Source organism: Eubalaena glacialis, chromosome 3 (assembly GCF_028564815.1).
Source record: "Eubalaena glacialis isolate mEubGla1 chromosome 3, mEubGla1.1.hap2.+ XY, whole genome shotgun sequence".
Lineage (NCBI taxonomy): Eukaryota > Metazoa > Chordata > Mammalia > Artiodactyla > Balaenidae > Eubalaena > Eubalaena glacialis.
The window spans coordinates 170,875,639-170,900,975 of NC_083718.1; the positions used below are offsets into that span (position 1 = coordinate 170,875,639).

The 25,337-nt window shown below is 54.0% G+C and overlaps 1 protein-coding gene across 1 annotated transcript; it reads left to right on the forward strand.

Annotated features, from left to right (window-relative positions):
- Positions 1-1,062: 1,062 nt before the first annotated feature.
- On the forward strand, positions 1,063-25,337 carry LAPTM5 (lysosomal protein transmembrane 5). The gene is made up of 8 exons (XM_061186881.1): positions 1,063-1,262; positions 16,058-16,151; positions 16,838-16,914; positions 18,509-18,643; positions 19,725-19,847; positions 21,043-21,138; positions 23,589-23,681; positions 24,967-25,337. The coding sequence occupies exons 1-8, from the start codon at positions 1,176-1,178 to the stop codon at positions 25,054-25,056; spliced, it is 795 nt and encodes a 264-aa protein (XP_061042864.1). The 5' UTR covers positions 1,063-1,175; the 3' UTR covers positions 25,057-25,337.

Genomic DNA, 25,337 nt, shown 5'->3' on the forward strand with positions numbered 1-25,337 from the left:
TTCACGGCAGGTCCTGCTGTGTTCTCCACTGGAAGCTTCACATAGTGAGCTCAGTGTCTGGACAGAGCAGACTTCTTACAGGAATTCTGCAAATGCCTCATATTCCCTTCCTTTATTGCACTATGGATGGATAATTTATCATCTGAGAAGGGAGTATAGATCCCAGTGTGGCTTGCTTAATAGTCACTGTAGATTAATTCCAACTTTCCCCAGGAGTGAGGGGGGGAAAATCCCTGATTGCCTGGGAGCATCAGGGGGCCTTGAGGCTCACAAAGCGGGGCTTGACGGCAGGTCTCCCAGATTGCTGTGATGCATTAATGACCCAGCTGTGGGAAGAGCCTAGCCCAGGGCCTGACGCACATTGATGGACTTGTTTAGTAATTATTCTTGTCCTGGTTTGGACAGAGTTCAGGAAGACATGCTTCTCTCTGAGGCTCAGGGTAGAGTGAAGAGAACACCAGCTCTGAGGGGACAGCTTCTAGAACCAGTCAAGCCTTCGTTCAAATCCCCACTCCTCCACAGGCTAACTGTGTAACCTCAGACAAATCACTTCCCCTCTCTGTGACCCAGTTTCTTCATTTGTAAAGTAGGGATAATAATAGTATCTCCCTCAAAGGGTTGAGGAGAGGATTAAAGGAGTGGTTAGAGGATTAAAGGTGAGGATCCAGGAGCATGCTTAGAACATGTAGGAAATACTAGACAATAGCTGTTTTTGCAGCCGGACAGACCTGGGTTTGAATCCTGGCACCAGCACTGACTACTGTGTGATTTGGCTGAATGCCTTGACTTCTCTGGACCTCTGTGTCTGTATCTGGAAATGGGATTGCTAACAGTCCTTGCTTCCAAGGGTGGTGGTGAGCATCCTCTAAGCAAGGCACGGGTGAAACTGCTTAAACCCCAGGCCTGGCAAATGGTAGGTACCGTCGGTGTAAGGGAAGCCCCTCCTGCGAGTGGCAGGGGCCTGCTGCCGTGCTCTGAGGAAAGCTGGGGACCTTCCCAGCTGCCCCGCCCCAGTTGTGACGCCCTTACCCCTGCCTGTCTGAGGGGCAGGAAGGAAGTGAGGAGGGCGCCCGCAGCTTTCCCTTTTCTGCTCTGTTCCAGGCTCCTGGCTCCTTCCCTGCTCCAGGCTCCTGGCTCCTTCCCTGTCAGTGCCTCGGAGGAGGGGAGGCAACACCATGGCCCCCCGCGCGGCCGCCATCCGCCAGACCTGCTGTTGCTTCAACGTTCGCATCGCCACCACTGCCCTGGCCATCTACCATGTGGTGAGTGTACAGGCGGCCCGGGACACTGTGTGTGCGTGTGTGCGTGTGAGGGCGGCCCCGATCTATGGAGACCCCTCGAATGGGAGGACCGTTGCTCACCACTTCCTCTTGGAACCCTGGACAAGCCCCTTCCCTGCTCTGGGCCTTGGGCTCCCTCTCTGTCCAAAGCCGGGGAGGGGACCCTGCAGCAGTGGCAGGAGTGGGAGGAGGGGTCCTTGTTCTAAGCAAACGTACCTCACATTCTCTCTGAGGCTCAGTTTCTGCCTCTGTGAAATGGGACCTTTAGCAGCCACAAGTTCATCCAGGTACAAACGGAGCAGCAGATGTGAAAGTGCTTTGGAAGCCAGGAATCTTGAGAGAAATGTGAGCTGGGATCATTGTCAGGAAATGGGGTCAGGTCACAGGCATGGCTGCGACTCTTCCCCTGGGGCCTGGGCCACTGGAGGGGATGAGAAGCGCGAATCTCCCCTTTGTGCTTCCAGAGGGGAGGGAGGGGGCTGTGTCCTCTTAGCTTACATACGAGCAGGGTGCCTGGCCTGGTCTGAGCGCCCGTGGGCCCAGCCGAGGAGGAACGGGCCCAGAGGTCCCCCTTTGGAGGCTGGTGTGCACAGCCGGGTACGGAGTCTTGTCTCTTATTAACTCAGAGTGACTCTGGGCGAGTCACAGCCCCTGGGGCCAGAGGCTCCCCCTCTGTCTTGGTGGCTGAAGGTTGGGGCTCTGTTCTGCCCTGTCCAGAACTATCCCCCCAGCCCACAGCTCCAAGCCACACCCAGCTCCCCCAGACCCGGGGGCCTTCCTCCCAGGGTGACTCAGGGCCTGTGGTTAACAGTTCTTTTATGAGCCTGGAAGGGCTTCCTCAAAATTAGCCTAAATCTGGCACACTGTGCTGGGCTGCTGTAAACTGCTCAGACCTGGCTGCATCTGTTTCCTGCCGCACGCAGAGCAGGCAGGGCTGTTGGCAAGAGCCCAGCCTTCGGAGGGCTGGTGCTCTTCAGTGTTTGGTGCACAGCCTCTGGATCCAGGCTCCTGTGTGCAAATCCTGGCCTCATCACTTCCTAGCTGTGCAGCCTCAGGCCACTTACTTAACCTCTCTGAATGTCCTTTCCTCGTCTCAAAAATGGGCATGAGAATAATAATACTTCTCTGATAGGGTTGTTCTCAGGATCAAGGGAGTAAATATCTACAAGGCACAGAGCAGTGCTTGACAGGTATTTGAGTGCTTTATTATTAGCAGTGCCTCAGACACGGAGCCTGCTGCCAACACACCTGTAAGTCAAGCAGTCAGACCCCAGAACACTGATTTTGCGCGGGGCTCAGAGGTTGCTCTGCCTAGCTTCTGCCAACGCAAGAGTGCTCCTGAGAGGAGTGAATGGCACTTGACTGTCCCCAGACCAAGTCCTTAGGGCCTCTTCAAGCTCTGAGATTGTGCAACATTCTTGGAAACACAGTGTAGTAAGCAGGGGTGTCCCCGTGGGAAGCAGGCCCCTGGGTCCCTACCCCTGCTCTGCCACTAACTGGCTATGTGACCTTGGACAAGCTGCTCCCTTGGGCCTCAGGTTTTCCTTTATAAGATGATGGACAAGAGGGTATGGACCAGCTCAGAGGTCTCAAGCTCCAGTACCTCCAGGGGCCAGGCAGCTCCTGTAAGTGAGCATAGTGGGACAGATGGACCTTGCCGTGACCTGCGGAGCCTGTTCTGGGTCTATTCTGGCGGCCGCTCTCTGTTTCCGCTGATTGTTGCCATGGAGGAATGTGGGCCCCAGCAGCCGCTCTTTTGACATTTGGAGAAACAGGAAACAGAGGCTTTTATGTCACAATTTCTGCTGTTTCCATGTTGATGACTGATTTGAGGTAAAAGAGAAATCCCTGTGCAGACCAAGTCAAATCCATTTGCAGGCTGCTGGGCCCTGAGTCTGCCCTGCAAACCCTGGGCTTTGTGACTCTTGCGGTTTCTTTTTGATCATGCCGTCCGAGGTCCTCACCTGTACACAGTTAAGTGACATCAGTTCCTGCCCAAAGAGCTGGAGAATGTGTGGGCAAGTGATCAAGGAAGTCTTCTTGGAGGAGGTGTCACTGGCAGAGGTGTAGAGTTTGGTTGTGGGGAGTATGGATGGGGGAGGAATAGGTGTGCAAAGGTGTGGAGGCTGAGGACAGTGGCTTGTGCAGGGGACACTACATAGACTAACCTGGAGGCTTTAGGTTGGGGAGCAGGAGGTGGGAGGGATTTGGAGTGACAAGCTGGAGGCTGGGCCTTCACTATAGGGCACTATTGATATTTGGGGCTGGAGAATTCTTTGTTGTGGGGACTGAACAGTACATCGTAAGATGTTTAGCAGCATCCCTGGCCTTTATCTACAAGATGCCAGTAGCACACCGCCAGCTGTGATAACCAAAAATATCTACAGATATTGCAAATGTCTCCTGGGGGTGAAATCACTCCCAGTTGAGAACCACTGTCTTTAATGTGGGTCATGGGGAGCCATGGGATGTTCTAGAGCCGAAGGCAGGAGAACAGGAGAAAAGTCTGGAAGCTGTACAACTGGCCCGGGCGGTCTTCTCTGGGCTGGGGTCCTTGGTTGATTCCAGTGGAAGATCGTCCTCCTGCTCCCTCTGTAAGAGACCTCTGCTCCTTCCCAGAAAGGGCAGGGCCTGGGGGCTTTCTCTGTGGCCTGGCAGTTGGGTGGCAGGTGTGCTGTCAGGGCCTTGAACATCTGGATGGAAAAAGAGAAGCTGCCATCCAGATGTGTTGATCACCCAGATCGGTCGTCATCTGGAGCCAGTCATGGGCGACGGCCCTGCACACGGAGAGCTATTCGTGGACTGGACCCCTCTGGGGAGGGTTAAATCGGGCTCTTGGCATGCTGAGACAATGCCCCACTTTATTGAGTCATCGGGGCGTTATTACTGGAGGACCTCCGTGTCCAATGGCTGGAGGACCTTCCTCAGCATTTCACTGGGTTTGTGTAGAGGATTCCCCGGTTCATGAACGTTTTCTGACTCCAACTTGCACACATAGAGGAGTCAGAGAACTTTTGTAAATTGACCTCTTTGATTCTGGTTTGTCTGGCAACCCAAAGCATGTCTATCCCAAGTTAATGGCAGGAGATAGGGACCCAGAAGACCCTTTTGCCTAGAAATATCTCCCTCCCTAACCTCTCCTCTCCAAGAGCCTGGAATTCCATTAGAAATTCGTTGTCTGATAAAAAGCTTAAACCTGTGGTGATTTCAACCCTGTAGCAACAGGATACACCAAAACAAGGCCAGGAGGAAATGAGACTGATGCTGGCCATGGCTTGTCTCTGGGTTATAGGTTGTGAAAGCTCTAATTTTTTGCTACTTTTCTGTATTCTCTGTATTTGGTACAATGAGCATGTATTACTTTTTAAAATAAATGTTTTATTTTAGAACAGTTTTGTATTTACAGAAAAAATTGTATAGTACAGAGTTCCTGTATACCTCACATCTGAGTTCCCTGATTGTTAACATCTTATATTAATATGGCACATTTGTCACAATTGATGAGGCAATATTGATATACTATTATTAACTACCGTCCATACTTTATTCAGATTTCTTCAGCTCTTCCCTAGTGTCCTTTTTCTCTTCCACGATCCCACGTTATATATAGTCATCACGCCTCCTTAGATTTCTCTTGGCTGTGATAGTTTTTCAGATTTTCCTTGTTTTTGATGACCTTGACAGTTTTGAAGAGTACTAGTAACGTATTCTGTCAAATATTCATCAAACGGGACTTGTCTGGTGCTTTTCTCATGGTTAGACTTGGGCAATGTGTTTTGGGAGGAGGACCACAGAGGTAAAGTGCCCTTCTAAGCACTTCATATCAAGGGTGTGTACTTCCGCATGTCTTATCACTGTTGACGTTGACCTTGATCACCTGGCTGAGGTCGTGTTTGTCAGGTTTCTCCACTGTGAAGTGACTTTCTCTACCAGCGCTCTGGGGTCTGACCACTTGACTTACAGTTGTGCTGGCAACAGGCTCCGTGTCTGAGGCACTGCTAATAATAAAACACTTAACCGCCATTATTTAAAGGAGCCTCTAGCGAATGCAGATTTGTTCTCAAACATGTCTTTCTTTTCTGTGCCCAGCCCCAGGCCAGCACATGGGCCTGACTCATTCCTGGCCTCTGCCCTCTAGGGATTCCAACCCGCCAAGGAAAAACTGTGATAATGACGTTGCTGGATGACAGTGCTGGCTCTTATGGGGGCACAGATGAGAGGCCTTAGCCCAGCCCTGGGGTGGACGCTGGGGATTCAGCAAGGGCTTTGGGGAGGAGGCCGGAGTGATAAGGATGAACAGGACTTTGCTTGGGAATGTTGGGGAAAACAGGGCATGCTTGTGGAGGGAGCAGAGAGCAAAGGCGTGGAGGCAGGAAAGGCCAGGTGATGCTCTGGAAGCACGGAGAAGCTCATAGAGCTGGGGTCGAGGGCGGGATGGTCGTGAGGTGTGGTGGGGGAGGCTACAGAGGTCAGCAGGGATAAGACTGGACCAAATGCCTGGCTGCTTTCAGGCTTCATGGTAGAAGGATGGATCTCTGTTTGACCCAGTTCTCTCATTTCACAGATGAGTGAACAGAGGCCCAGGAGGGTCCCTGACTTGCTCCAGGTCACGCAGGGAGGTGGGGGAAGGGCTTGCTCCAGGCCTCAGCTACCAGCACCCAGGTGTGTGGGATGAGCCAGCGAGTGAACAAATGAATTCTTTACCTGGCCCACGGCCCAGGGGTGGTCTGTCTGTCTCTCTGAGAGGCCCTCCTGTCACCCAGTCTTCATTTCTTCTTTATGGTCCAGCTCACGGGAAGCCTCCTCCTCCAGGAAGCCCTCCTGCTTGTCCTCCTCAGAATTCCAGTGGCCCTTCTCTCTCTGCTCCACTTTGGGATGGAAAAGATCACAGACCCGTCTCTATCACTCACTCATGATGTGACTTTGAGCAGGCAGGTGCCTTTGCTGTCTGAGCCTCAATTTTCTCTTCTGTTAAATGGGGCCAGTGGTCCCTGTCTCAGGGTGACTGTTTTGAGGTATTGAGCTGATGTGACCCCACTGGAGAGGAGGGCTGTGGGACGTGACCAGAGGCCACGCCCCTCTCGAGAGCTCATCTGTTTGGGGCCTAAAAATAGGTCCCAACTGTTAGGTCGTCTGTTAGAACCTCTGCCTTCACGCCTGATGCCCCCATGTGGGGTAGGGTGGGAATCGTGGCCCCTCCCCAGTGCCCTGGCCAAGGGGCCCTGGTGGGAACTCAGTTGTGCTCCCCATCTCTGGGGTGTGCACTCTGCCTTCTAGCTTATGAAATGTTGGAGCCATCGACAGGACCACTGGACCCCCTGGGCCAATGGGGGGTGACACGCAGGGCCTTCTGGGGGCAAAGTTGGGCTCTTCCTGCTGCACCAGGCCTGGTGGGCCGAGTGACGGTGGCCAGTCATCTGTGTGAGGTGGGCCAGGACAGGCCAGACCCCAGGCTGGGCCTTATCCCCTCCCCACTTCCTGGTTCTCAGGCCCAAGGGAAGGGAAGGGAAGGGAAATAAGCGGCTTCTGGGAATGGGGGGTAGAGAATGGTGGTTCCAGCCATCGGGCATCACCTTGGTCAGAGGGACCCACTGCTGTCAGAGGGCCATAGCTGGGAGAGGCACCAACCTGGGGGAGGGTCCAGGGGCTGGTGCAGGGGCTGGGACCCCACTCAGACCCGGCCCCGTGGCTGGAAGGCAGGGCCTGGGTGGGCCGAGGTTCTTGGTCACCACCCTAGTCCAGAGCCTCCCAGGAAGTGAGGCTTTTATTTTGAGCCCAGGGCAGTGGCCCAGAACCAGGACTTTGCTCTGAGCTCACTATGAGGCCTGCATTGGTCTCCCAGGGGACCGGCACCCCACCGGGGGAAGGGGAGGGTGCACAGAACCCCTAATGAGGCAGGAAGCTGAGCAGGGAGCTGTACAGATTGAGGCACTGGCTCCCGCCTTCCACCCCTCAGCCCTGCTGCAGCCCCAGCGTGTCCCTCCCCCTCCCCGAGCCCCAGTGTCCTCCCCTGTCAACTGGGGACCAATAACTATGACCTGCAAGGTCAGAGACTCAAAGGAAACCAGGTGGGAGGCACATCTGGCACCCAGCGAGTGCCCCACACATTGTAGCTACCCCTGGAGCCCCCATTTGACAGAAGAGGAAACTGAGGCTCGGACAGGCCAAGCGACTTTGCAGCCTGGGGTAGATAAAGAACAAGAGCCCGGGTGTCCTGCTCGGGGCCCAGGCTCCGCCGCTGCTGCTCCAGACCGCGGTGGGAGAGGGCCAGGCTTCTTGGCAGCAATGGGGTGGGGTTCAACCGTAATATCCGGGGAGCCTCGTTCTTAGAAACACGGAGCCCACATGCAAAGATGCAGTCTCAATGGCACCTGCAAAACGGGGGGAAAATGGGAATGATAATTGAAGTTGCCTCATAAGGCTGAGGTGAGGACGAATGAATGAGAGTGTGTGTCAGTGTTCAGAGGACCTGGCCTCTCCTAAATGCTCCAGTAATAGTAACATTTACTGTCACGTGGGGGCCTTTGCCCTGAAGGTAAATAAGGAATTGACCTTTTATGGGGATTGTTTGGGGGGTGCAGGGTACTTCTCTAGATACTCAAGAAGTGGAGGAGGATGGGGGTGTGGACCAAGCCTGGAGGCTGACTCTGAGCTCCCAAATGGGTGCCCATAAAGGATGACCACCGCCCCCCCCACCAAGAATGGCAGAAGCCCCTGGGATTCACTGGGCCAGAAATTTTGCCCTTAGTGCCTGCTCGTTCAGGGGAAGGCTTGCCATCCTGTCTTCTTTCATGGGGGCAGGTCTGAAAGATCAAAGGGCAGAGAGCAGAGGACAGGCCTTGCTGGGCTGTCGCACGCGGGGCACAGGCAAGGGACAAGGCTCAGAGGATGACACACTGGCTTTCCTGGACGTGGTGCCAGAGCGAGCTGCTCCCATCCTGGCACTTCCCACCCTGCAGGGTGATGAACCTTGGCACGTGCCATCTGAACCGTGTTCTCTGCCAGCTCCTGGCCTTTGTACGAGCTGTCCCTTCCGCCTGGGGTGCTCTTTCTCCCACCCCTGCTCACCCCAAAGTCACATCCCTGTAAAACCACATGTCCCCCTAGCATCTCCTGCATCCCTCCACTGGCCCAGCCACCCAGTAGCTACCATTTCCTGGGGGCCTCCTCTGTTCCTGGCACATGGTAAGCCCAAGTCACAGTTCCCCAAGAGAAGCTTCTTGCAGTTTCCTAAAGGCGTCTCACTCTCTTTTGCTTTTGCTCCTGCTGTTCCCTCTGCCTGGAACACCCTTCCCACTGCCCTTTGGGAGAAATCTTCTTTAAGACTCACTGCCTCTCAGAAGCCTTCCTGGAGCCCCAACTCCTGGACCCCGAGCTCCCAGCGTTTCCCCCCATCCCAGGGCAGCTCCCACCCTCACCTGCTGCGGTCATGTGGTCTGGCCTGGAGGCCCGGAGGCTCATCCAGGGCTTGGCCCAGCCTGATCCATCTTTGTAATCCCCAGGGTCTGGCCCGGTGGCAACCAGTCTCGATTTTATTTTACTTTTGCAAACCTTTTATTGATGCATAATTTATATAAGTGCACGTCTAGATGACCTTTTTCAGAGTGAACAGCCAGGTAACCTCCACCCAGATCGAGAAATAGGATGGGACCAGCCCCCAAGGGCCCCTGGTGTCCCCACCTCGTCACTACGCGGCCCCCACTGACTTCTTCCAACACACGTAGTTCTAGAAGTACCCACGGATGAGATTACACAACATGGGCTCTTTCTTTCTCTCAACATTGCGTTTGTGACCTTCCTCCGTGTGGCCGTGTGTATCCAGCTCATTTCCCCCTTGCTGTATAGTATTTCACTGCATGAATATATCACGGTGTATTTGGCCTGTTGTACTGGGGGAGGACATGGGGGTTGTTTCCAGGGTGGGCTATTACAATGGCCACGGGGACCTGTGGCTTGGAGTCCTCACCAAGTGCTTCTGCCGGTCACTCGATCTTTCTGAATCATCATCTTTGGTAGCAGACATATGTCACCTCATGTGCTCCTCGCTACAGCTTTGCTAGTGGGTGGAGCCTTCTCTCTGGTCTACAGATGAGGAAACTGAGGCACAGAGGAGTAAAGGGGCCAGGCGGGGTCGGGGGGGGGCAATTAATAGTAGGAGGGGGCGGGGATGGGAGGGAAGACAGCAGAGCCGCAGCCTCCAGAGGAGCCAGGCTCCCAGGGAGGTGAAGGCAGCCCGGCTGGGGCAGCAGCTGAGCCTTGGCTTTAAGGGGGGGCGCATCGTGATGTTTATCTGGGCCGGCTGGAGAGGTGGCTGGGGAGGTAGTGCTGCAGGGGCGGGGGAATGATCCGCACGCCGTCGCCCCCGATAAGCTGTGACAGGAAGTGTGGGGTGGGGTTGGGGGAGGGGAGCTTCCTCCTGACGCTGACACATCTGGTTCTTTTCTCCCATCCTCTCGCCAGACAGCCCCAGGGGACCCCCCGGGGAAAACAGGGTGGGTGGGTGAGGTAGAGGGGGCTGAGCTTCAGGGTGGGGGCAATGATGATGATGAGGAAGAGGAGGAGGAGGTTAATGATAATAATAATAATAATAGTCTGAGTGTGCAGGAGCCCTTGAGTTCTTAGGCCACCAGAGCCGGAGGATGTAGGGTCAGGGTGGAGCAGCCCTGGAAGGGGAGAGGGGCAGGAAGGGCTGTGCACTTGGGACCGGTTTCCCATTGTGCAAATGGCATTATCTCTGTTGGGGAGGGTTGAGGACAGGCCCAGGCCCGACTCCCTGTGCCGCTTCGGCCGAGGCACCCACAGTCCCTGTTCTCCTTGGATGTAAGTGGGTAAACAGTCCTGACCTCACAGACTTGTGAGGAGAAGTGGAGTTAACAGACAGGAAAGTGTCCACGCCCCGGCTGGCACATAGTAGATGCTCACTGAGCATTGGGTCTCCCTGTAAATTTTACCCCCCTGGAAGCTCAGAGGATGGGTTTCTGCCTGCTTGCTTATGAGAGGGTGGGTCCTAAGCCCCCCAGGAGGTCCGAGAGGGTGGGCCCATGTTCTTGGACCGGGAACTGGTGTTTGATCCCCAGAGCCAGGGGATCTGGTGTCACCACCATCATAACATGCTATCACCTCTGCCATCAACAGCAGCAGCAACAGCATGGCCTTACGGTCATTGCAGTTAATTACCGCTTCCCAGCAGCCCTGCGGTTACCTCTAACACCACCACCCCTGCAGCATCCACCGCCACCTCTATTATCACTGCCCAGAGGATCTTAACTGTTGCCAGCATGCCAAATGCAGCCACAGGGCAGCCAGTCCCGCCTCCCAGCACCGTCACCATTGTCAGTCCCGCCTGACCCGCATCTCTACTCCATTCAGCTGCGGCGTCGCCACCGTTACGGCCACGGCCACGTTCACTAGTGCTGCCATCCCTCCACCTCCCTGATTCTTCCTCTCCTCCTACCACTGCTGCCCCCTTTATTTCAGCTCAGGCTGCTGGTTGCTTCTCAGAGCCACCAGGAAAACAAGCAGAAATTCTCCTGGCCTCCCAGCCACTTCCTCCACTCCTCAGCTTAGAGAAGTTGTGTTTGTTATTGAGAAAGAAGAGACGGGGAGGGGGATGAAAATGAGAACTGAAACCAGGGAGAAGCCGAGGGGAGAGGTGAGAAAGGGGAATGGAGGGCGGAGGTGGCAGTGGGCGTGCTGAGCGTGGCCAGGACTGATTCGGTCATGCAGCCCGAGCCCTGGTGTGGAGTCAGGAGGACTGAGGCTGATTCTGACTCTGCAACACGCTCGCTGTGTGGCCTTGGGCTGGCTACTGCCTCTCTCTGGGCTTCACTTTCCCACCGGTGACATCCCCTCTTTCAGGGAAGAGGTCTTCCCTGCCTCTTCCCTGCCCCCGAGTTTCGCTGGGTCTGTACTGCTGGCTCTGGGCCTTTACACACGACGACGATCACTCTCCCTGGAATGCTTTTCTCTCCTCTCTGTTGGAAAACTCCGACTTATCCTTCAAAGCCATGGTCAAGCTTTTCCTGTTTGTGAAACCCTCCCTGAGCCTTCCAGACAGCTGTGATCACTCCCTCATCAGGGACTCTGAGCCCCCTGCATGTCCCATGTCGTGATTCTGAACACACTGGTCAGCTGTTGGGTTCCCCTGGGGACTGTGACACCTGCAGGCCAGGGTCAGTGGTTTTCCCAGACAGGGCCTGGAGGCAGTATGTGCTCAGAGAGTGTTTACTGGATGAATAAACGAGGGAGCAAGTGTATACCTGCCCAACAGTGTGCACTGATGGAGCGCTTGCTGTATGCCAGGCTCAGTGCTGGCACGTCATTTGACCTGATAGGAACCCTACGAGGCAGGTCCAGTTATTATCCCCATTTCCCAGATGAGGAGACTGAGGATCATAGAGGTTAGTGGCTTACTCAAGGCCACAGAGCTGGGGTTGGGGCCCTGGCCACTTGATTCCAGCACCCTGACTCTTAACCACGTGATCTCACCATGTGGAATTAAGGTACAGTGAGTGAGAAGATGCTATTATGGAGGAAAAGTTGGGCGAGTGAATGTCATCTGCCTGGGCGTTGTGGGAGGAGAGAAGCCCCGTTCCTGTCGCAGGAGGGCATGAGTCATGGCCCAGGCAGGTCCTCAGAGCTCAGGGAGAGGGCAGCTCTGTGCCCAGGTGGAAACCAGGGGCGTGAGGGGAAGGGGAGGGCCAGGTGGCCTGGGAAATCTGGACTCTTGGAGTTTCCTGGCCTCTCCCAGCTTATGCTATAGGTAAGCCAGGCACTTTCTGGAATTACAAACAGCTCTTGGTTAGGGACTTGGGTGGAGCAGTGAGGACCTTCTGATGAGCGGGGTGCAGCTCCGGGGTGGGAGACCCTGGGCAGCCTAGGTGTGACGTGCTGAGGTTGGCAGGAGTTCAATCATTCCAGTGCGAATAGGGGTGACTCTCCCCGTTGACTGGAGGAGGTAAAGTGAGGCCAGGGAGGAGCCAGGACCTGGCCAGGGTTACACAGCCGTGAGACAGTGGGAGTGGTCTCAAGTTCCAGCTGCTGTCCTCTGAGCTGCGGGTGTCCAAGGATGGGGGTCAGCTGCCGGGGGAGAGTGGGCAGATGGTTGGTGAGACCAGGGCTGGGCCCCAGAGCAACCACTCAGCCTTGAGTGGAGCCTGGACCCTGGGAACCCAAGCAACAGGGTTCACATCCCAGCCAGGCCATGTGACACAGGGTGTGTGAATTTACCTTTCTGAGCCTGCATTCCTCATCTATACCATGGGGAAAATGTTGCCTTTCTTGCAGGGCTTTGGGAGATGGTGGTGCAAGCCTGTGTGTACAGGTCCAAGCACACAGTAGGTGCACAAGAAATGTCAATTCCTCTCCACCCCATCTCCTAGGGAGCTGAGATGCCTATCTTTCTCCTGGATCGGGGACTGGTGTCTTTCATGGAAGGTTAAGGGCCAGCAGAGGGTCTGAGTCAGACTCGGAGGTTGCCCTGCTCTGTGACCTGGGGCTAGTTCCTGCCTTCGGTGAGCCTCAGGGTTCTCGTCTGGCAAATGGGGACAGAATTATCTCCCTCTCTCTACAGGACGGTTGAGAAGGTGAAATGGGGTAAAGGATGAGGCTGGTTTTAAACACAGGTGGTTTTTACAAAAGTAGAAATGCTTCTGGTGTCTGCTGCTGCTTCTTGCACAAGCTGTGGGAGGTGGAGGAGACGGCAGAGGGAAGAGGAGGTGGGTGCCCTGCTGACTCTGCTGGGCACCCACATGGGAGTGGGCGAGGAGGGCAGGCCTCAGGCAGAGCCAGGAGGCTGGGAGATGCTGAGAGGACAGTGGAGGGGGGAAGAGAATCAGATCCAGGGCCCACTGGCCTGGGTTTGAATCGTGGCCCTACAGATGATCAGCTGGGAGGCTTTGGACAAATTACTGGACCTTTCTGAGCCTCGCTTTCCCCATCTGTGATATGGGGGTGGGAGCATTAAGAACAGTCCCTTGGCTGGGTTTGGGAGGATCACTGGGATGGTGTGGGTGGCAAAGCTGGCATGGAGTCAGGCTGTACAAATGTCCCTCCTCTTCCCTCCCCTTCCTGGGGTCCCAGGATATTCAGGAGGGGTGGTTGGAGAGGGGTAGCTGGGACGCTAATGGCAGGATTGCAGACCTGGTGGCAGGGCTGTGGGAGATGTTTGGGGCCAGGATTGAGGATCTGGGGAGTGGTTTGTGGGTTAGCACTGGTCTCCAAAGTGGGGTGATACCCAAGGTGACCACTGGAGCCTCAGAATGACAATATTAGAATTTCTAAATTTGTCAGTCATGTTCTTTATTCATTTCTGGATTTTTTTGGTATGTGTGTTTTATGATGTTCATTATAAACCAAGACAGTAGCACATGCACATAATTTGGAAATCAAGAAATAGAGAGTAGTGTGTGCAAAAGGTTTTGTTGACGTAGGCACATGATCAAAATATCTGAGCCCTCTGGGGTCGGGGCTAGCAGGGCTCTGAGGTGACTTGGGGAGTGCGGTGTGTGGGAAGGCATCAGGACAGCACTGGGACACTGGGACTCCAGTCTCCACTTTGTCCCCAACTTGCTGTGTGTCCTTGGGCAAGCCACCTAACCTCTCTGAGCTTAGAAAACAAGCAGAAGGAACTTATGAAATAAGTGGGCAGAGGCTCTTTCCAGCAATTGGACGTTGGGGTTGTCTGATTCTGAGCTTCTTTCTAGATCTCAGACAGTCCTGGACTCTTGGGACTTCAAAAGCCTTCTTGTGCCACGGCTGATAAATGCTAGTGCCCTTCTAAGCCCAGCTGCGGCGACTCATTTGTGCTCTGCTGGCACACCCCAGGGAGCCCCAGAGCTCCCAGTCTTTCAGGGTGCCCTGTTCTGTCCTGGACTGAACCGTCATCTGCCTCCTTTTCTCTCTCCCTCATTACAGGGGAAACTGGGAGAAGAGGGGCTGGAACTCCAGGCTTTAGGGGATGAGGAAGCCGCATTTCTCTCTCCGAGCTGTTTCCTGTGGGTACCAGCCACAGCCCCCGCCATGTCTGCTTTCTGCTCTGAGCTGTTTTCCACTCTCCTGGTGAAACAAAGCCTTTCTGGTTCACCCCACACCACGTAGAGGGGGCAGCTAGAGCAAGATCACTGTCAGCCCCCTGGCACTCTCCTCACGGAACTGCTCGACTGCCCCACGTAAGCTCACACCAGCCAAAAGCAGATTATACTTGCTGAGCACCCACTGCCAGCCTCCAAGCTCAGTGCTTTGCAAATACAATGCAATTTATTCCTTATTAAATCCAGTGATTGCCAGTTTCCAGATGAGGGAATTCAGAGAGGTAAAGTGACTTGCCCAAGGTCACATAATGACCTGGATTCAAATCCATCTCTGACTGACTCTGGAGCCCAGTTCCTCATCAGTCTTCTCTGCTGTCCCTTTCTGCCCCCCGAACAGGATGTAATATGGTAGGAAGACAAATTGAAACCTATGTCTGAGCTAAAAAAACCCACACAATCAGCTAGGGGGAAACAGATGGCGGGTGTCTAGTTGCTTGTCAGCTGAGCGTCAGTTACTAGTGGAGGGCCGCCTAGAAAGCCAGTGTAAACTTAGGCCATATTAATAGAGGTAGGACATCCACTACAAGGGAGGAGACATCCTGTTGGCAGTGTGGGCAGATGGCCTCTGGAGAAGTGTGTGTGTATGGTGGGGGCAAGCCTTGCTGTAAGGAAATGGACACACAGAAGATTGTGAGTTCCCCGTGGTTGGAAGCATTTAAGTAGAGGCTGCATGGCACAGTATTCTTGCATTAGAAGATGGAGGGCAGGGGTAAGGTGACCTCCAAAGTCCTTTCAAACTGCAGTTTTGTGGCTGGACTTCAGTTATTGCCAGGGCCATGGCAACACTCATGCCCATCAGATTTGCCCCTTCTCTGTCATTCTTAGCAAGGGTCCCCTAAGGGAATAGGGTTTATTCGTTCGTGCATCCATCCCTCCGTCCATCCTTCTGTTCACTCATCTACAACAGCTAGAGCAGTGAACAAGAGAGACACAGTCCTTCTCTACCTAGAACCTATAGTCTAGAGGGAATAATAACAATAATAATAGCATAGGTTGAGTGCTTACTATTTGTCAGGTTCTCTAAGTGAATTATCCCATCTGGCCCCCCTACAACCTTATGAGACAGGTATTATTATTATCCCAATTTTGCATATGGGGATTGAGGGGCCATGGGGGCTGGGATTCACAGGTCAGATGCTCCCAGGCCTGTGTTGATGATCCCAAGAACTTGAAGTTCTGTGATGCTCAGATGCTGTGACTAAGATCCCATGATGCTCAGAGCTTGTCATTATAAAAGAGGGTGCAGAGCAGGGGCCCAGTCACTGGTGAGAGCCCTCACTCTCCCCCACTTCCTCAAGCCTGACCTTCAGTAGTCACAGTTATCGCTTTACCGATAACTGGGTGTGGTTCTAAGTGCTCTCCTGGGATGTTCTCATTTACTCCTCCCATCTGCCTCCTTAGGTAGCTATTAGTATTATTCTCATTGTACAGATGGGGAAACTGAGGCACAGAGAGTTCAAGTAGCTTGCCCAAGCTCACACAGCTAGGAAGAGGAAGAAGGAGGAACTACGAGCTTGAGCTGTCTATCTGGACAGGCCACACTTTACCTGGGTTGCCCCACTGACCCGCATTCCATCTCCTCCAGGACCCCTCCTCACAGGCCCTGACTGCACGCGGTCGGGGTGGGAGGGGTCGGTGGTGGAGCTGTGCGGGCCCCGGCTCACAAATGCTCTGTTCTGCCCCCAGATCATGAGTGTATTGCTGTTCATTGAGCACTCAGTGGAGGTGGCCCACGGCAAGGCCTCCTGCAAGTTCTCGAAGACAGGCTACCTCAGGATCGGTAGGTCCAGGGGAAGCCGAAGTGGGGGGGGGGGTGGCAGGGGGAAGGGCACCGGCTAGGGGTGGAGTTGAGGCTCTGCCGCTTGTCCTTTTTGACGTATGCAAATAGAGAAATTCCACTTGTTCACACCGAAGTCTCCAGGTGTGAGAGCAGATAGGATGGCGCTTTGCAAACCTAATCAGCTTAGAACGGTGACAGCGGGACTCTCCTGCTCAATAGCAGCCCATCACCCAGAATAAAATCGCAACTCCTCATGGTGGGCTCCAGCCCCTGCTGACCTCTCTGGCCACATTCCCACACCTCGTAGCTCCCTCCACGCTCCCCCTCACTCCCCACGCTCCAGCTGCACTGACTCCACCAAGCTGGGCCCTGTCTCGGGTCCCTATCTGGACTCCTGGTCACTCGGCTCACAGGTCACCTCCTCAGAGGCCTTCCCCCACCTCATCCCGGTTAAAGCAGACCCCAGGCCTCCTTCCCACCCTGCACCCTCTGTTATACTGTCCTGTGTTACCTGAATTGTTCTGTTTGCCCCTCAAGACTGAGAACTGCAGGAGGGTAGGGCCTGGGCTTTCTGGTTCACTGGCATAGTGCCCACACCAGTGGTTCCCAAAGTGTGGTCCTTGGAACCCCAGGTGTGGGTTCCTGGGGGTACTTCTGGGCCCCTCACTGCTCTCTTTGCCTTTCAGTGGAATTGATCTCCAGCTTCCTGCTCATCACCATGCTTTTTATCATCAGCTTGAGCCTGCTGATCGGCGTGGTCAGGGTGAGTGCCTGGTCGGGGAGGGGAAGGGGAGCCAGGATCTGCGGGCTGGCAAGGAGGCCCAGCTGCCCTCCTGCTCCCTCCTATTCATACCCACTATGTGGGCAGCACTGGATGCTGAGAGGTGGGAGGTGGGTATTTGGAGGAGATCCAAACTGCACCCTAGAGATCTTCACACTTACCTTTTGGAAACCCCCTTTTCCACACCAGATCCTTCAGGTTGGAGGCCTCGGTTCCCTGTGAAAATACACCCTCCATGCACGAGGCTGTGCACAGCCGGCTGTGGCCACTGCTGATCATTGACACTTTGGCTGAACTAGCTGGCAACCCACATCCTTTTGAACTGCAAATGGTGGCCGGGAATTTGGTAGAGAAAAAAGGAAGGGTCATTTTGAGGCCTAGGTAGACGGGAGAAAGCAGTGGGCTTTGAAATCAGTGAGAGGAGCAGAGGGGAGGGTGTAGATGCGTCCAGCTCAGTGCCATCCAGCTAGCGGTTGAGAGAGAGAGGCAGGCTGTGGCTCAGCCTCCTGCAAAGAGGAACCTGTCTGTCCCTTGGCCCCCAGCAGGGCAGGAAGCCAGGGCCCCGACACATAGCCATGAGAGCAGACCTCGGAAAGAGAATCCTTCCTGGGCAGACAGTGGTGGGCTGGCACTCCCAGGGCCAGCAGGATGGGGTGGTGATTTGGTGCTGGTTTGGAATGTCTCCATCTCGCCTGAAATGCTACTGTTCACTCCCTAGCTAACGCTACTCTCTCGGGAGCCCTACACCGCAGGGAGTGATTTCACCTTGGTTCCCGGTGGTCCATGCAGAAACACAAATGGTCCAGCTAGGAAAATGGATCAGGTCGCCCCTGAAGCCTCTGAGCTTCAGTCTGGGCTGTGTCGGCTGCCTCCTGAGTGATTTTAGACAACCACGTGAGAAACCACGAAACCACCCTTTCTGTGATTTTTGTCCCCAACTGTGGGTTCCTATGCATTTATACCGGTCATAGCGGTCACTTGCTTTCAGTTGAAGGAGAGGGACTTCAGCCTCAGCCTCCCAGGGTCTCTTACTATGACTGAACATCCCCGGGGGTGGCCTACACAGAGGCAAGACCCACTGTTAAAGCAGCACAAGTTTTTTCCCCCTCTGGGCCTTGGCTCGTGCCAGCCCTTCTGCCACCAATACCCTCCCCTTCCCTCCTGCTTCTTTCCAGCTCTAGCCCTGGTGCCCCCACTTCCAGGAAGTCTTCTCTGATCCCTTCTCATTTGTCAAATGGACACAAAGTCTTTCGTCACTGGGTTCTTAAGAGCGAGTTGAGGCAGACCCTGGTCCTGGAGCCCCCAAGCGCTTATCTCTGTAGATGGGAACTATTCCCGGTGTCTCCTGGGACGCCGAGACTGCTCACCCTCAGGGCCTGGGCCTTACCTTCTCCCCACACCCAGAGCCTCACTCAGAGGAAGGCATGTGGATCCCCATGGGGTGACCTCAGCCAAGCCCTGCAGGTGATTCAGGAGAGCACCGAGTTCCCCGGGACGGAAGGGAACTGTGGGCCAGGGGGCCCGTGGAGCCATCAGGCTGCAAGGGACCCCTGACCATGCCGGGCCTGCCTTTCAGAACCGGGAGAAGTACCTGCTGCCCTTCCTGTCCCTGCAAATCATGGACTTCCTCCTGTGCCTGCTCACCCTGCTGGGCTCTTACATCGAGCTGCCCGCCTACCTCAAGTTTGTCTCCCGGAGCAGCAGCCGGGCGGTGAGTACGTCCCATGTCCCACAGCCAGCCAGCGGGGGAGGCGGAGGAGCCCAGGCCAGTGAGCGTGGGAGCCCCCAGGGCCCTTTCTAGTTGGTGAGCTTGAGCAAGTCCCTGAGCTCCTCCAAGTCACCCCACGCTTCTTATTTTTTTAAAAAAAATTTATTTATTTATTTATTTTTGGCTGCGTTGGGTCTTCGTTGCTACGTGCGGGCTTTCTCTAGTTGCGGCGAGTGGTGGCTACTCTTCGTTGCGTTGCGCGGGCTTCTCATTGCGGTGGCTTCTCTTGTTGCAGAGCACGGGCTCTAGGCACGCGGGCTTCAGTAGTTGTGGCACGCAGGCTCAGTAGTTGTGGCTCGTGGGCTCTAGAGCGCAGGCTCAGTAGTTGCGGCACACAGGCTTAGCTGTTCCGTGGCATGTGGGATCTTCCTGGACCAGGTATCGAACCCATGTCCCCTGCATTGGCGGACGGATTCTTAGCCACTGCGCCACCAGGGAAGTCCCTCACCCCACGTTTCTTCCTGTAAAAATGAGATCATGTCTCATCAATGTGTCTTATGCGCATTACATGAGGAAAGCGTGCACAAGGTGCTCAGCATGTGGTAAGAACGGAACAAATGCCAGCCACGTGTGAATTTACACCATAGGAAAGGGGACATGCCCCGTTTCCCTCCCCAGCCCCTGTTTTGTCCCTCCTTTGTAACCACGTTGAAGGAAGGAAGGTAAGGATGGTGAGCATCCTTGGTGGGACTGCCCGCGACGCCTGGTGCCAATCACAGCCGCAGTTCCCCAAAGTTGCTTTTCACACTTCCCCTGACTGTGGTCCTTGAGGAGGCTGAGGAGCTACATTATAGAAGGTCCTGGGCTGGGAGTCAGGAGACCCTGGTTCAGGTCCTGGGTTTGCACCAGCCCATGGTGTGAACGTCTGAGAAATGGACCTCAATTTCTTTCTGGGTACCATGGACCAGAGAGTCGTCGATGTCTCTGGCTGACAGTCTCTCAAGCTGAGGGGCCACTGTGTGCCCCGTGGTACCCGGGCCTCTGGGTTGGGGCTGACTTGCCGGTCTGTCTTCTTCCTCCAAAGGGCCCCTCCAAGGTCCCACTGATGACCCTGCAGCTCTTGGATTTCTGCCTGAGCATCCTGACTCTCTGCAGCTCCTACATGGAAGTGCCCACCTATCTCAACTTCAAGTCCATGAACCACATGGTGAGTCTGGGCTGAGGGTCTGCTCCTATCACTGGCTCTGTGGCCTTGAGCAAGTTGCTTTCCCTCTCTGTGCCTCAGTGCTCAGGTTGGGTTCTCTAAAAGTGGAGCTTAGAGAGGGATTCTTGTGCGAGTGATTTCCTGAAAGAGAGCTCTCGGGAAGAAACTTGAAAGGAATGAGGGAAGCAAGTTAGACAAGAAGAAGAAGCCAGGCAGACATGTGGCTTTAGAAGTAGTGCTGCTGGATCCCAGAGGGTGCCCTGGAGTATGAACTGCAGTGCAGAAATGGTATTAGTGTTATCATTGCTGTCTAACAAATGATCCCCAAACATAGTGACTTAAAACAATAAACAGTTGTTACCTCACATAGTTTCTGAGGATCAGGAATTTGGGAGTGGCTTAGCTGGGTTGTTCAGACTCAGGGTCTCTCTTGAGGTTGCACCTGAAATGGGGTTGGGGCTGTGGATGCCAAGGGCTTGACTAGGTCTGAAGGATCCAATCCCAAGCTGGCTTACTGGCGTGGCTGTGGGATCTTTGGCTCGGTTCCCCACCGTGTGTGCCTTTGATAAGGCTGCTTGAGCATCCTCATGTCATGGCTGTGGGTTTTCCCCCGGTGAGTATCCGAGAGAGAGCAAGGAGGAAACGGCCCTGTGGTCTTGCAGGTCACACTCGCCTCTACCACATCCTATTATTTGTGAGAAGTGAGTTTCTAGGTCTAGCCCACACTCGAGGGAGGAGTGTCAGAGGATGTGTGCACATGTTTGCAAATGCCACAGCAGTTGTCCCACCAGAGCAGGAACCTTCCATCAACCAGCCCTGCTTATGAGGTGCCCCTCGGGGAGGAGGCATACCTCCCAGGTATTTCAGGATTAGGTGGTTCCGTCAACCAAGACTATCCTCCAGAGAAGGACATGGGTGTGGCCCACCACCAGCTGGGGGATGGGGGCACCAGCCAGATAAGGGTCATCTGGACAGGCATCAGCTGCATCTGTCTCCCTGGGTTTGCCCACCTGTCAGATGAGGCTGATGGTAGGTGGTACTGGCCTCCTAGGGCCCTTGAAGGGTTGGGCCAAGATAATGGCTGTGCCACAGCACATTCTTGTGTGTGTGGAGAGCTGGCTTTTATTCCTCGATGTGTGGGTACTGTTAGAGTTCCTTATGGCCAGAGACACTGATGTGGTCCCCAAATCTGTTGCAGAATTACCTCCCCAGCCAGGAAGGTATGGCTCACAACCAGTTCATCAAGATGATGATCATCTTCTCCATCGCCTTCATCACTGTCCTTATCCTGAAGGTGAGTGGCCCCTGCCCCACGGCTCAGGGAGGGGTGGAGAGGCTGAGCTGCCCCGGGCCCACCCATGCCAGACTGTCAGGAGGCAGGGAAGCCTGTCTTCCACCACTGCCCCCCCTGCTTTTGGCTCCTAACTCCAGCCCTCCCCACACCAGCCCCTCTACCCACACATGGGATCCTCGGGGATGCCCCCTTTAGAGCAAGTGGACCTGTGAAGACCCACCTGTGTTCAGGGATCGGAGACTTAATGTGTGACTCAGAGAGACCTGATCCAGGGGAAGGAGGAGCTATTTTGTCTGGGATTAGATTCAGGAAGACCTGGGTTTGAATCCCACCTCTCCCCTCACTAGCTGTGTGGTTGGTTTTCAAGTCACTTCTCTCTGGGTCTTGGGTCTCAAAGGACACCCTAAGCCTTGCTTTGCCCATGTTAACAGCTTTACGTGATTCAGGCATCAAAATGTAGATGGGCCCTGAGGTCATATTACTAGAAGTTTGGTGATGAGAAGGATGGAGGGGATTGGTTTTATTCTTCTCAGGGGTAGTCAGGCCCAGAGGATAGAATCCTGTTTCAGGTCCCAGTTCTTGGAGACATGGTGACAGACAGGAGTGCATTAATAGGAGCACAATAGGACTTCCCTGGTGGCGCAGTGGTTAAGAATCCGCCTGCCAATGTAGGGGACACGGGTTTGATACCTGGTCCGGGAAGATCCCACATGCCGTGGAGCAACTAAGCCCGTGTGCCACAACTACTGAGCCTGCACTCTAGAGACCGCGAGCCACAACTACTGAGCCCACGTGCCACAGCTACTGAAGCCCACGTGCCTAGAGCCTGTGCTCCACAACAAGAGAAGCCACCACAATGAGAAGCCCGCGCACCGCAACGAAGAGGAGCCCCCTCTCGATGTAACTGGAGAAAAGCCCGCGTGCAGCAATGAAGACCCAATGCAGCCAAAAATAAATAAATAAATACATTTATATTCAAAAAAAAAAAAAAAATAGCAGCACAACAGGAGGGTGAAGAGGCAAGAAAACGCTGCCGTCTTCGGGAGTCAAGGAAACCAGGGCAGTTCAGCTTGGGAAAGAAATGACTCAAGGGGGACCTGATCGCAGCCTCCAAGTACCCAAAGGACTCTCATGGGGATTCTAAAGGCCACAAGGGGGCCCTGTGGCCGGAAGCCACAGGGAGGCTGATGTCAACTCAAGAAAAGGAAGGGCTTTTAAAAGTGTTCTTTTCTGATTGTGAAAGTAACATATGATCACTGTAGAAATTTAGAAACTACGGATGAGCAGAAAGAAGACGATCAGCCCACCAACCACCGCCACTCGGAGAGCAGCACCTCTGATATCTGGGTGCATTTCCGCCCCCTCTTTTTATGTGGGTGGTGTAGCCAGACATCACTGCCTCCTTACATCCCAGGCCCTGAGCAGTCTCTGCTCTCACCCAGTGCCAAACTGGAAACAACTTCGTTCCTTTTAACCTTTCCTCAAAGGACTGACCTAGCACAAGCTCATTAGTGATGCACAGTGAGAACATTCCTGAAGGCTTGGGGGGACCAACGTGGAGGTTTACGTCATATACTCTGCTAGAGAGAAACTGCCCAAACCCCACCACACACCTCCGTCCCTCCCCACCCCTCTCCTGTTCTTTATCTTCATCCAGTGGGAGTTCTCTCTGTACCCCGACTCCCAACCCTGCCTCACTGGGTTCACCTACTTGCTTTGCCCTGGCCCTTCGTACTTCATTCTTTCGTAATTCATTTTATTTATTTCTGCTCCTTTTAAGTTCGCATCATGGGGCTCCATAAAACAAGGGACCTTCTAGATGCCAAGACCTGCTCTCCTTCCTTTGGGGGCAGAGAGAGACTTATTGGCTATTGTTCCCTGAACACACCCCTGGGGACCTCACTCCCCACCCTGGAACCCTTGTCCCCAATTCTTACATCAATTGCTAAGAGAAAGCCGTTGCTCACATTATCTGACAGATATATACATCCATACATATAATTTTTCTGCATTTATAAACATGGGATACCACTGCATACACTGTTGGATAATCTGCTTTAAAAAAAACAATATATCGTAAGCAATTTTGAAGACAACCTTTCCCACTGTCAGCTCTGTCTCAGGATGGGCAGGGCCACCTCAGGAGATGGTAAGCTTCCAGTCCTCAGGGGCGGAGAAGCAGGATCTGCAGGATTATTGCCAGGGAGGCTGGAGGGTGGTGCAGAAGACTCTAAAAAGCTCCTTTCTGTGATGAGTCTGTGGGGCAGTGAAAAGGGAAACACCTGGAATACCTGAGACTGGCAGGTGAGGCCCCCTCCAACCAGAAGAGGGGTCTGACCTTTCAGGGTAAGCTGGGGATCTCCAGGAAGCGCCCAGCATCTGTCCTAGGTCTGCTGGGGCGGTGAGAAGGAGGGTCACAAAGCACAGCCTGACCTGGGCCTTTTTTCCAGGTCTACATGTTCAAGTGTGTGTGGAGATGCTACAGATTCATGAAGTACATGAACTCGGTCGAGGAGAGGAACAGCTCCAAGATGCTGCAGAAGGTGAGCCTGCTGGGGGGTGTCAAGTCCTAGCTCTGCCACTCACTGTATCATTTAGGGCAGGTCTCTCTGCCTTGCTCAGCCTCAGTTTCTCCACTCGTAAGATGAGGATTGGACCAGAAGAAATGGAAAGAGCTCTTTCCACTCTGATTGTCTAGGATTCTATTCATTCATTCATGCATTAAACATTTTCTGCTTCTTACTGTTTCCTGGACTCATATCCAACCCTTCGGATGCAGAGAAAACTAAGATGCCACCCTGTCCTGGAGGAGAGTATAGTCCAGAGTGAATCTAGACACAGAGATCCAGTTACAACTCGGTGTGAAGCACAGGGGCAATGGGAACACAGAGGAGGCACCTGGCTTCACCTGGGGTGTCAGGGAAGGCTTCCTGGAGGAGGTGACACTTGACCAAGTCTTAAACTGTCAGCGGGTACAAGTTAGCTGGGAAAGGGGAAGGGGACTTCCAGGCAGAGGGATTAAGTGCACTTAGAAGCAGCTGATTGGAAAAGTGATGGGAAAAGTGCAGTTGGTTTAAATTACTGGAGGCTCACTTTCCTCAACTGTAAAATGGGGATTGTATTAGTCAAGAATTTTTTGGGTTGCAAGTGCTAGAAATCCAACTCTACCTCACCTATGTAAAAAATAAAATGAATTTATTAGCTTATAGAACTTGAAAGTCCAATGTAGGTCTGGCTCAGGGATGGCTGAGACCTGATGTCCAGTCATGATCTTATTTTCAGAATGAAAGGCAGCCCTTTCCTCATGGTAGCAAAATAGTTTCCGAAATCCCTAGGCTGACATCCCACCCTCTCAGCAACCCCAGCAGAAAGAAAGACATCCCAGAAGCATGTCTGATTGGTCTAGCTTGGGTTACAAGCCTATCGCCAAACCAGTGACAATTGCCAGGGGGATGAGATTCTACTTTGAGTGACCACCCCACTAGACATGAGGTCTCATGTCCACTCCCCCAGATCAGAGGGCTGATCAATTCTTCTGAAAGCACATGGACTGAGAATGTTTTCCCAGGGAAAACAGTGTGTTGTTATCAAAACAAGGGGGCTTGATGCGGAACAGGCAGAGGCAAGTCTGTCCATTACAGGAAGAGAAACCGCACCTGTCTTGTGCATGCCATGCCTAGCACATAGTAAGTACCCAAGGCATGCTAGTCATCATCATCCTCATCAACATCATTTTGCCAGGGGTGGGGGTTGGAGCCCCTTAACCCCAGGTTGGGGTAGTGGCCCCATCTGGTCAATTCTCAGCCCTCATCTCTCTGTTTCTCCCAGGTGGTCCTGCCATCCTATGAGGAAGCCGTGTCTCTGCCATACAAGATTCCGGAGGGGGGCCCAGCACCACCCCCATACTCAGAGGCGTGACGTTCACCAGGCCCCAGCCCTGGTGCTGGGAGGGGCGGAGCTACCTCGCAATCCGCTTCTTTGCTTAGGTGGCCCCTGTGGCCTGGGTGAACCACCTGGCTGACTTCAGGACAATCCGCTTGTGTCCCGCTCGCTGGCCTGCTTTTCCTGCGGGGCCTGGGAGATGCTCACCATTGGGTCAACCCCTTTAGGCTGAATGATTGGGTCTCAAAAATTCAGTCCAACAGCACTCAGCTTCTTTTGATCAGCTCTGACATTGGTTTAAACGATTGGTCTTTCTA

Excerpts from the sequence above, each read along its gene's own strand:
- LAPTM5 (XM_061186881.1), top strand. The coding sequence starts at position 1,176 with ATGGCCCCCCGCGCGGCCGCCATCCGCCAGACCTGCTGTTGCTTCAAC. Across the intron at positions 19,848-21,042 it reads TCAAGTCCATGAACCACATG|AATTACCTCCCCAGCCAGGA; the intron begins GTGAGTCTGGGC and ends AATCTGTTGCAG. Across the intron at positions 21,139-23,588 it reads TCACTGTCCTTATCCTGAAG|GTCTACATGTTCAAGTGTGT; the intron begins GTGAGTGGCCCC and ends CCTTTTTTCCAG.